General features: G+C 43.5%; 1 protein-coding gene across 2 annotated transcripts in view; it reads right to left on the reverse strand.

Moving 5' to 3' along the window:
- Window positions 1–12,126, reverse strand: part of LOC127652679 (E3 ubiquitin-protein ligase SMURF2-like) — a 99,347-nt gene that overhangs the window by 44,230 nt on the left and 42,991 nt on the right. For both annotated transcript variants that reach the window (XM_052138973.1, XM_052138972.1), the window contains exon 3: window positions 5,775–5,883. In XM_052138973.1, coding sequence (XP_051994933.1) covers window positions 5,775–5,883 — 109 coding nt within the window. The remainder of the gene's footprint in view (window positions 1–5,774; window positions 5,884–12,126) is intronic.

Genomic DNA, 12,126 nt, shown 5'->3' on the forward strand with positions numbered 1-12,126 from the left:
GAGGTGGTCTCCACAAGTAACCGGAGTGTTAAGATTGCAGTTTTTGTTTACCTCCGGTCCGAGCTCCGCCCTCTCCGGAACTACCGTGGCCAACGTCACAGAGGCGCCTCCTCCCTCCACAATTTCAGGAGGTTGAGGTGATAAATTTGACGTGCGCCCCCTCTATCGGTACGTTTAACTTCATAATCGAGATCCCCCACTCGTCGTGTCCTTGCCACTTGGCGAGTAATTTAGATGTTGGGAGTAATACGAGTACCTTATCTCCCGGTGCAAATTCCCGTAGCCGAGCACCCCTGTCATACAGCCGGCGTTGGCGTTCTTGAGCTTGGAGCAAATTCTCCTGTGTTAGTCGCCCCAGTGTGTGGAGTTTTGCTCTAAGATCGAGAACGAACTGAATTTCATTTTTGCTATTAGAAGGTCCCTCCTCCCAAGCTTCGCGGATGACATCAAGGACACCGCGTGGGCGTCGCCCGTACAGCAGCTCAAACGGGGAGAACCCTGTGGAGGCTTGTGGGACCTCTCGTACTGCAAATAACAGGGGGTCTAGCCACTTATCCCAATTTCTAGCGTCATCGTGTACGAATTTACGATTCGTTTTATTAAACCGTTCCACTAGGCCATCAGTCTGCGGATGGTAAAAGCTAGTGCGAATCGATTTAATGCCCAAGAGCTCGTAAAGTTCGCGAAGTGTTCGTGACATAAAAGTCGTGCCTTGATCGGTGAGGATTTCTTTCGGAATCCCCACCCGGGAGATTATCTTGAAGAGTGCCCCTGCAACACTACGTCGCGGAGATGTTGCTCAGAGGCACTGCTTCCGGATATCGCGTCGCGTAATCCACTAGGACTAACACGGCGATGTCCGCGTGCTGACCGTTCTAATGGCCCGGCGAGGTCCATCCCAATTCTTTCGAAGGGGACCTCGATTAATGGTAGAGAGCGCAATGGCGCTTTTGGGGTGGCGGTGGGTTTACCAGCTGACATTCACGGCACGCCGCACACCACCTGCGGACGTCACCGCCAATGCCCGGCCAATAGAAACGGGCTATTAGAATGAGAAGTGTTTTCCGTTCCCCTAGGTGACCGGCCATAGGATTATAGTAAGCCGCCTGGAAAACCATTTCCCGGCGGCTCCGTGGGATCAATAATTGTGTCACTTCCTCCTTTGTTTGAGCGTCCTGCGTCACTCTATATAACCGATCTCTAATCATGGCAAAATATGGGTATGCAATGGCGATGCCCGGCCGGAGCTGTTGACCATCAATTACTCTCACTTGGTCAAGAGCATGTTTAAGGGTTTCGTCCCGCGACTGCTCTAGAGGGAAGTCCCCCTCAGGGAATTCCCTGAGAGGAGGGGTGGCCTGATTGCAGCCGGTATCCAGCAAAGCTTGGTAAATACCCCCCCTGATCCTTACCGGAATCCGGTATGCTCCAGCCCGATAGGGGGCAGCCTGCGGGACGTCGGAGACCCGCACCACCGTCCCCACCTCCATCAGCGGACACTGATCCCGGAAGTGGTCCGGGTCCCCGCACCTCCAACAGACCGGCCCAGGCGTTACGCCTGCACTTGTGCTGGCGGCCACCCCCACCTGAGGAGGAGAGCGGCTGAAGGACGGGGAAGGGGAAGGAGCATTCTCCCAAGGCCGGGAAGCAGGTTGCACATACCCTCCACGCCTGCGCGGGGCAGGAACGGGCCCTGGGGAGAAAACAGAATGAGAAAACACAGGGGAGGGGGAGGAGGGGGGTGGAGACACAAGGCAAGGGGCGAGAGAGAGAGAAGAAGGCTCGTCCGCCCTCAGGATCGCCGCCAAATGGTCCTCCTCCAGCCGAACAGCTTCCTCCAGCGACAGGCGTCCCGGCGATCGGACTTCTCTAACTTCATGCCCCGGAAGAGCTGGCGATTCTCTTCCGGGCTCCGACCGACCCATTGCAGAATGGCCCTCTTCAGGTCAGAGTAAGCCAGGAGATTTGTCGCCGGCAGTTGTTGTGCCGCGAGTTGATCTTCCCCGGATAGGAGAGGAATTAGGCGGGCTGCCCACTGTTCGGGCGGCCAGCCCCAGATTTCTGCTGTCCGCTCAAACAAGTCGAGGAAGGCCTCAGGATCATCTGCTGCCCCCATCTTCTGTAACGTGGGCGGGGGTAGCGTAGCGTGGATGTCCGGGGTCGCGGCTGTGGCCGGCTCCGTCTCCTGGCTGAGGAGGCTCCGGATGGCGAGCCGGTCCTCTGCCTGAGCCCGCATGATCTCGAAAAACTGGCGATCTTGGTCCTGCTGGAGCTCAAGCAGGGATTGCTGGTGGCCTTGATACAGCGTCGCGAGGGACTGGAGGACTTCTGCCAGCTGGGAGGACTCTATGAGGCGACTTTGCTCCATGCTTGGAAAGTAAAAATTCCCGGGTTTCGGCACCAGTGTAGCAACGTTACAGGAAGGATGGTCAAGGAGGACACAGGAAACGGGGTTCAAATCACTGAAGGTAGGCTTTTTAATTGCTGTCTTACAAATAGCACAGACTCAAACATATGGCACACTGAGTTGCTTTTTGGGCTCTCTCTCTCGACTGGAGGCTCGGAGTCTGCTTTTATGCCGCTCTCCTCGTGCTCACTGGAATTAGAGACAGGTGTTAGGCATAATTTAGCTCAGGTGTAAGTGCCCTTACCGCTTTCCTCTCCCGGACGGGCGCTTGACCACGCCCCCGCTGCCACACTCCACCTCACAACTAACAGGACTTAAAGTATCTGCTGCTAACATCTAGTCCATGCCTCAATGGATCAGAGCTGTTTTGGTGGCATGAGGGGGACCTACATGAAATTAGGCAGGTGGTTTTAATGTTGTGGCTGATTGGTGTATATACAGTGCAGTGTATGTACAGTTTATTACCCTTTTTTTAATTTATAAAAACGTTTTCTTTCTCTGAAATTTTCCATGGATACACTAGCATACCCCTCGTGGCCATATTAAAGAGTTCTATAAATTAATTAAAAAAAATGCTAAATTGATAATTTTAATCAAATGATCTTAATTAGAAAACCTGAAAACCAGTGAATCGTGAATTTAATCAATTCACTGTGAACCCAAAGACTCACACCCCTATAGTTCAGATTTACATCTCAGTCTTTTCCTCACAGAAAGTTACAGTTTGACTTTAGAAGTCCTGGAATATACAGTATTTCACAAGTTGTATGGACTTTTATGGTATTGTATGGTTCATTTTGGGGTTTTTTATACCACAGAAGAAAGTCAGTCATGTGGGTTTTGAACAACATGAGGGTTAGTAAATGAAAACATTTTTGAGCAAACTATCCCTTTAATCATTTACAAAAAAAGCATATGGTCACCTTGACCTTTGGAGGGGTTTTTTAGTCCATCGGAAATGTTTACTTCAACTAATTTTCAAAGTGACCCATCCTCTTTATGACTTCAAACTTACCTCCGCCATATAATTATCCATAAACACAAGAAATTAAACAACAGACTCCTTAGACGATGTGATAGAAACTAATTCGTCATCTCAGCTGATTCCGACATCACTGGACTTCCTGTTGCTGAAGCTTTTAAGCGCACGTAAGGGTTTCCTTTATATTATTCTCAACTGCACCGCTTATCAAGAACAACCAACAACAACAAACAATTTTGTGAGGGATTCACATCAATCTCAAACCCTCACCACTCAGGAACAACCAACACCAAAGAATTTGCTGTAAGTCATGGCATCCGCTCATGTTATTTCTTCTGGCATTGCGTGTCATATGTTTACAATAGCCTCCTCCGTCAGCAGTGAGGGATTCACATGTGCTAAATGTAAGGAATTAGTCAGGCTGATGGAGAAGGTTAATGAGTTAGAGACTCGCATCCGAACGCTAGTGGAGGTCAGTGAGAAAGAGAAGCCGGTAGATACTGTTTCGGATGCGAGTAGTACAGAGAGCAACATACACACTTTGGTTCCGGCTGTAGAGCCCCTGCAGCAGGGCATTAGGGTGACGTTTCTGCGGCATACTCACTCAGCAAAGAGACACCACTCTCCCGTGCCAGTTAGCCTTTCCAATTGATTCTCCCCACTCAGTGATACACCCACTGAGCCAATTATGTTGAGAGAGCCCTTGTTATTGGCGAATTCTATTGTAAGGAACATGGAAATAGAGTCTCCAGCCACTATTGTTAATTGCATTTCGGGGGCCAGAGCTCATTTACAAGTGCTGGCTAATGCTAATCATAGATTTTCTAAAATTGTTATCCATGTCGGCACTAACGATGTCCGGCTTCGCCAGTCGGAGATCACTAAAGATAATTTTAAAGAGGTGTGCAATTTGCAAAAACGATGTCAGACACTGTAATAATCTATTGTAGATACTGTAGATAGAGCTTTAATTGTTGGTGACTTCAACATTCACAGAGATAATGAAAATGATACATTGGGATTAGCATTTATCGATATAACTCTCTTGGAGTCAGACAAAATGTAACAGGACCAACTCATTGCCATAATCATACGCTAGATTTAATTCTGTCATATGGAGTTGATGTTGATAATATAGAAATTCTGCAGCAGAGCGATGACATCTCGGATCATTACCTCGTCTCTTGTATGCTGCGATCAGCTAATGTTACTCAATCTACACCATGCTATCGTTCAGGTAGAACTATTCTTCCAACCACTTAAGATAGCTTCACTAATAATCTTCCAGATCTATCTCATACACTCAATAAACCCCAAAGCCCAGAAGAACTTGATGAAATAACAAAAAATATAAATGCAGTCTTCTCTAGCACTCTTGATATTGTCGCCCTACTTCGTTTGAAGAAAATTTAAGAAATAAGCCCTGCACCATGGTACAATGATCACACTCATGCTCTCAAGAGAGCAGCTCAGAAAATGGAGCGCATGTGGAAAAATACACAATTAGAAGTATATCGTGGTGCATGGAAGGATAGTGTCTGTAGATACAGACAGGCACTAAAAGCTGCCAGGTCAGCATATTTTAGTAAACTCATAGAAAATAACCACAACAATCCTAGAAGTTTATTCAGTACTGTGGCTAAATTGGTTAGGAATAAAGCCTCAACAGAACCAGATATTACTTCGCAGCACAAGAGTAATGACTTCATGAATTTCTTTACAGATAAAATTGAAATAATCAGAAATAAAATTGGTTTCTCCCAAGGTTATTTTTCTCCATTAATCAACATCTTCTGGAGTTTTGTGTTCCTTGCCACAGTCGCCTTCGGCTTGCTCACTGGGGTTATTAATACAATTATTATTTAATTATTTATTTTTAAACACGATTAACAATTGTATTTTATCTAATTACACAATGATGATTCATCGACATTATACACATTCGTTTTATCATCTGTTAATGCCTGATCTTCTGTAAAGCTGCTTTGAAACGATGTGTGTTGTGAAAGGCGCTATACAAATAAAATTTACTTGACTTGATATCAAAAACAGACTTGATTTCTCAACGGTGACTCACGCAGAACATGGACTAAAATGAAACCACACATGGAGCGTCTAATGACACTGTCTGACATTCTTAAGCGCTTACAGGAAAGAACCAAAGCCCTGAAGGCCAAATATATGACTCAAGCCAAAACAATTGGACGGATGACCATGTGCTTCAAAATGAGATCTGTTTCCGTGTTGTCTTCTTCCTGGATTCTGTTTCCTAAACACAACGTTATATTCTCAGGTTTTAATTTCAAAAGTTTCAATGAGCTGGGATCAAGTGTTGTGAGAAAGGGTGTACGTGATTGATAAATACTTTCAAGGAAGAGCACTTACAAGTCGTAGTGTTGGTTCCATTTGGGGTCCAGAGTGTTTCTCACTGTGTCTGTTGAGTGGCATTGTCCTGAACCGTCAACCACCACCTTAGCGAAAGGGTCTGGGAGTCCTGTGAAACATAAACAATTTATTTACATACAGTCCAGAGCTGGAATTGAATAAAGCAGCAGCAACACCAGCTAATATACTCCTTCATTCAGTTTGTAATTCACTTAGATTACTTCACCCAAAAATACAAATTCAGTCATCGTTTACTCATCCCTGTTTTGCTATAACCCCATTTGACTTTCTTTCTTTGTCTTTACAAAAAGGGAGAAATTGTGGGGAAAAAAATTGTGCTCAGAGGTGTCATACAATGGCAGTTTATGGTGACCATCTCTTCAAGCTTCAAAAGAACAAACCAATTATAATTCAGGAGTCTAATAAATTATTGTCTGCAACTCGTGTCTTGTTCTGAAGGAATACGAGAAGTATTGGTGAGAAACAAACTGAAATTGAATGTGTTATTTAGTGAAAATCTTCAACGACCACTGGTCTCCTGTACGCAAGCTTTAGAGCTCCATGCACGAGAGCAGAATCCTGGAGCCGCTCGTGAGATGGGCGTTCATGCAACAACTTGTTTCAATTCAACAGGACCACCAGTAATATAAACAACAGAAAACACAACATAACTGCCCACAAACCAGAGAACAGGACTTAAGACAACAAGAATTTGTAATTAAAAAATAAATGCATTTCAATGACAAGACTTATTTGTTTGAATCTGAGTCCTCAATCAAACAGAGAGATGGGGCTTTAGAGATTTTGTCCTTAGCAGCTGAGACAGGTGTCGGAACATTCTGACAAGCACTAGTTTCTATATTTGACAATTTGCCGTGATTCACGCCACTATGAAGTGGCACCGGACCAAAATCATTCTGATAACATTATATTGAAGCCAGCATCTCACCTGCCAGTTAAAACGACTTGTTTTTGGCAGAGAAGTGCAGCTATGTTGTGTTTTTTGTTGTTAATATCGCTGGTGGTCCTGTTGAAGCAAAACAAAACAAGTTTTCACTAGAACACCCCATCTCGTGAACGGCTGCAACATTCTGCTCTCGTGCAGGGAGCTCTAGAGCTTGTGTCCAGTCTGTCTCGCGAACACGACCAGGAGACCAATGGTCGTTGAAGATTTTCACTAAATAATACATTCGTTTTTTGGGTTGTTTCTCACCAAACCTTATTGTATTCCTTCAGAACAAGACATCAGTTGCATCTAATATCGCCTGATATTAGCCTTTCACAGATATATCGTATCGTTACATGTTTTCCAATATGCGCAGATATGAACAATTAATTTCAGAACATATAATGCTGAAAACAATGCTTGGGAGTCAAGCGTTGGGGTCACCACATCATTTTCCCTTTTCAATATAACTAATATAATGTTAACCCTGTCCCTGACAACCATGTTTATCACATCTATTTGCTGTTAGACAGCTGTAGTTTCTCAATGCAGTCAGAAATGTAGCAAATTGAAAGGTAAACATCAGAGCATCTTTTTGCAGCGCAGCAGACAACGGTACTGTGGTGGATTGTGTCTGTTGAGTGTTGATTTCATGCTACGTTGTTACCTAGTTGGCGAGACGCAATGCTGGAAAGTAAATAAACAATGTCCATCTTTTACTCTGCGTGACAACGAGCTTATAGCTAACAAGCTAATCACGTAGCTACTTTCATTGCTAATGTGTAAATATGTATTCAACCAAATGGTTTTCAACGTTCAGGATTCACAGTTTGTTACCCCTTCAACTGAACAAATCCAGTCATTGCATTTATAAAATGTAATATTTAAAAGTCTGTTTTTCCACCGTTGAATGTTTCCTGTGAACTTGTATAGCACAATATGGTGTAACACCGCTGACGCTGTTTTTCTCTTGACTCGGCAGGAGTAAATGCTTCTTTTTTTACAACCTATCCCAAATTAACTGGCAGTATTAAGATACTAAACAGTACTACTGATTTTTATTTAGCTATAATTTTAATTTATTCTTTATTTAAATGGTCAGCAACTGACTGATACTAAACATACAGTACTGATGTTTATTTAGCTATTTATTGTATTTTTTATTATATATTTCTGTGTTCATTTCTAGAATTTGTTGACACTGTATAATAATAATGATGTCAAATATTCTTTGATAATAATGTTTAAGAGAGCAGCCTTCTGAGTACCTTTGCATAGACATATCGGTGCAAAATCGGTGCACAATCCACATAGAAAAGGTCTGTTTTCATTCCAGCTTAAAAATTAACAATATCAGCCACCGTAAATCAAATCAAATAACTTTATTGTCACACTACTATGTACACAAGTGCAACAGTAGGTGAACGTCTTGTGTGCAGTTCCGAGCAACATAGCAGTCATGACAGTGACGAGATATTAAATATAATATTACTATAAACAACCTATTTACACAACACAATAATAACATACAATGTACAGTAAACAATACACACAATATAGAATACACATACAATAAAAATAACAAATAAAGAGTATATAGAAATATATATACAGTAGTTGTATTGAGGAGAATATAATTATGACAGTCCAGTGTGAGATAATAGATTAATAAAGTGCAGTGCTGATGTATATTGATCGTGAGAGATCCTGTGTTCAAAAGTCTGATTGCTTGGGGGAAGAAGCTGTCATGTAATCGGTTGGTGCGGGTCCTGATGCTGCGATATCGTCTGCCTGAAGGTAACAGTGAGAGCAGCACATGACTCGAAGGCTGGAGTCTCTGATGATCCTCCGAGCTTTTTTCACACACCGCCTGTTATAGATGTCCTGGAGGGAGGGAAGCTCACCTCCGATGATGTCTCTGGCAGTTCGCACCACCCTTTGCAGTTGTGGGCTGTGCTATTGCCGTACCAGGCAGTGATGCAGCCAGTCAGGATGCTCTCTACAGTACTGGTGTAGAACCGTGTGAGGATGTGGTGGTTCATTCCAAACTTCCTCAGCCATCTCAGGAAGAAGAGGCGCTGGTGAGCTTTCTTCACAACAGGCTCAGTGTGGACGGACCATGTGAGTTCCTCAGTGATGTGAACACTGAGGAACTTGAAACTGCTGACTCTCTCCACCAGTGCTCCATTAATGGTGATTGGGCTGTGTACTCTGTCTTTCTTCCTGAAGTCCACTACAAGCTCCTTGGTTTTACTGACGTTGAGGGAGAGGTTGTGCTTCTGACACCAGCGTGTCAGAGTGTGCACCTCGTCTCTGTAGTTTCATCATTGTAAGTGATCAGACTTACCACCGTTGTATCGTCAGCAAACTTAATGATGGCATTGGAGCTATGTGTTGCCACACAGTCATGTGTGTACAGTGAATACAGGAGTGGGCTGAGAACACAGCACTGCGGGGCTCCAGTGTTGAGGGTCAGCGATGAGGAGATGTTGCTGTCAATATAACCACCTGATGTCTGCCTGACAGGAAGTCTAGGATCCAGCTGCACAGCGAGCTGTTTAAGCCCAGAGCCCGGAGTTTCTCATCAAGCTTGAAGGACACTATGGTGTTGAATGCTGAGTTGTAGTCTACAAACAGCATTCTCACATATGTTCCTTTTTCCAGGTGGGAGAGAGCAGTGTGTAGTTTAGATGCAATGGCAATGCCACTGCGGTAGGCAAACTGCAATTGGTCCAGTGAGGTGGGCAGCACAGAGCACATGTGATCTCTGATTAACCTCTCAAAGCATTTGCTGACGATGAGGGTCAGAGCAACAGGATGCCAGTCATTTAGGCACGTGATTTTGGCTTGCTTCGGTACAGGCACAATGGTTGATGTTTTGAAGCATGTGGGGATTACAGACAGGGAGAGGGACAGGTTGAAAATGTCTGTAAAAACACCAGCCAGTTGGTTCGCGCATGCTCTGATGATGCGGCCCGGAATGCCATCTGGACCCCGCGGCTTTACGGAGGAGCATGTCCTCATTAGTTTGCCATTTGCTTCTGTTAACATCTTGTTATCTTGTTTTGAGTTCTGTTTGTTCATTGGCCCCTTTGTCCCTTGTTCATGTATTTATACCCCGGTTTTTGGTTCAGTCCTTGTCTATCGTTGAATGTTTGTGAAATGTAGTTGGCCTGGTCTGTGTTCCCTGCCCTAGTTCTCTGTTTATGTTTATTTCCCCATTGAGGGTTTTCCTTTGTGTTTTGTTTATAATAAAGAAAGCTGCATTTGGATCCTCAACCTTCGTCTGCCTTCCTTGTCTGCAATTCGTGACACATACATACATACATAATATGCTACTGATGAGAACCACACACATCTCTGAGGCTCTGATGCTTAGATCATGTTTGAGGCTCTGATGCTTTAAAATTCAAAATTCAAGTTAGCAGAAACAATGTGCCGCTTTTTTTGCGCTTTCATTATGATATCATACTTTGCTCTTCATTATAATAAAATAGAACACTAATCATGCAGTAACACATTAACGTAATGATTGATGTATGAGGTCATTAATTCAGAGTCGCTGTTCTTGAAATCCGAACACAGTTGGTCAACAGAGACACAAATTGCAGGTGTTAATGGTGATGATGCCTCTAAATGCACATCTTAATACCAGGCAATAAACAGGGTGCACAAACAGGAGTGTACGTGAAAGAGTTAGTGAAGTCAAAACTTATGCTCTAGGCTAAAACAATCTTCTTTTTATCTGTCAAAATGACAGACAGCATTTGGAATTTTCGGTTAATGCAACCCCTGGTCCAGAGTTGCATTAATTTTTGGCCGAGATCTTGTATTGATGACGTCAATATTGATATTGCATTGATCACTCTGTAAAGTCTTCTCCAGCACATCCCAAAATTTCAATGGGGTCAAGGGGTCAGGAATCTGCGGTGGAAATGTGTGAAAATGATTCCTCATGCTCCCTGAACCACAATTTCACAATTTGAGCCTGATGAATCTTGGAATTATCATCTTGGAATATACCCATACCGTCAGGGAAGACGAAAATCCATTGATGGGATAACCTGGTCATTCAGTACATTCAGGAAGTCAGCTGACTTCATTTTATTGCTCCATAACATTGCTGAGCCTAGACCTGACCAATTGAAGCAACCCCAGATCATAACACCTCCTCCAGACGCTTGTACAGTGGGGACAATGCATGACGGGTGCACTGCTTCATGCGCTTCCCTTCTTACATCTGACACACCCATTGGTTTGGAATAGGGTAAATCTGGACTCATCAGACCACATGACCTTTTCCATTGCTCCACAGTCCAATCTGAGTGGCTTTCTAGTGGCCACACAGCTGTTTAGTCCCAATCCTGTAAGTTCTTGTTGTGTTGTGCGTGTGTAAATGCTCTTACTTTCACTATTAAACATAGCCGTGAGTTATACTGTCAATTTTTTATTATGTGACTTCAAGCGTTTTAGTGACCTCCGATTACGATCATTCAAGATTGTTTTCCAACCACATTTCTTCCGCGAAGCTGACAGTTCCACCACTATCCTTCCAGGTTTTAATAATGCATTGGACAGTTCTTAACCCAATTTCAGTGATTTCACCACTCTCCTTAGTTGTTTTCTTTGCTTGATGCAAGCCAGTAATTTGCCCCTTCTGAAATACAGTAACATCTTTACCACGACCACGGGATCCGTCTTCCAACATGGTTGTTCAATAAATGAGAAGCTACACACTGCATCCGTTAGGGTTAAAAGACTTGTTGCCAGCTGAAACATATTAACTCTTCCCCCGCCAAACACGGAATTTTCCGTGTTTTATGAAAAAACGCTTCCCCGCCAAACACGGAATATTCCGGGTTTCCGTGTTTTAGGTGTTATACGGTAAGGAAGACCCCTACGCATGTTTTGAAAGAGTACGCAACTCTTTGATCAAAGAAACAGACTGCGATCGTCTCAAACATGAAGAAGTGGAGTATTGAGAAGCTCAAAATATCAGACATAAACATGCCTTTTTCTCAGCTTTTTGTCTGAAATGTTGTTTTTTGACAAAACCGACCTCTGTTCAAGTCGCAATAAAAAAAGAAGAAATGAAGATAAAATAAAATCGTTTTTTTTGCCTAAAAGCAGAGGCTCAGATCTTTATTGTGATATATAGCATCTTCATATATTCATGGAAGAAAATATTCTGCGGGCCATTAAATTTTAGCGAAAATCGTCAAAAACCCTGGCGGTGGCTGGCAACTTTTTTTTAAAACGCTGGCGGGGAAAGAGTTAATCACTGCAATAATGATCCCATCATAAGCTCTTAAGTATTTGCTTATTTAAATCCAAACAGCAACTTTCTTTTTTTTTTGGCCAGGCAGTTTATGACATCACTGAGAACAAATGTTTTTAACAATTTCA

Source organism: Xyrauchen texanus, chromosome 12, assembly GCF_025860055.1.
Source record: "Xyrauchen texanus isolate HMW12.3.18 chromosome 12, RBS_HiC_50CHRs, whole genome shotgun sequence".
Classification (NCBI taxonomy): Eukaryota; Metazoa; Chordata; class Actinopteri; order Cypriniformes; family Catostomidae; genus Xyrauchen; species Xyrauchen texanus.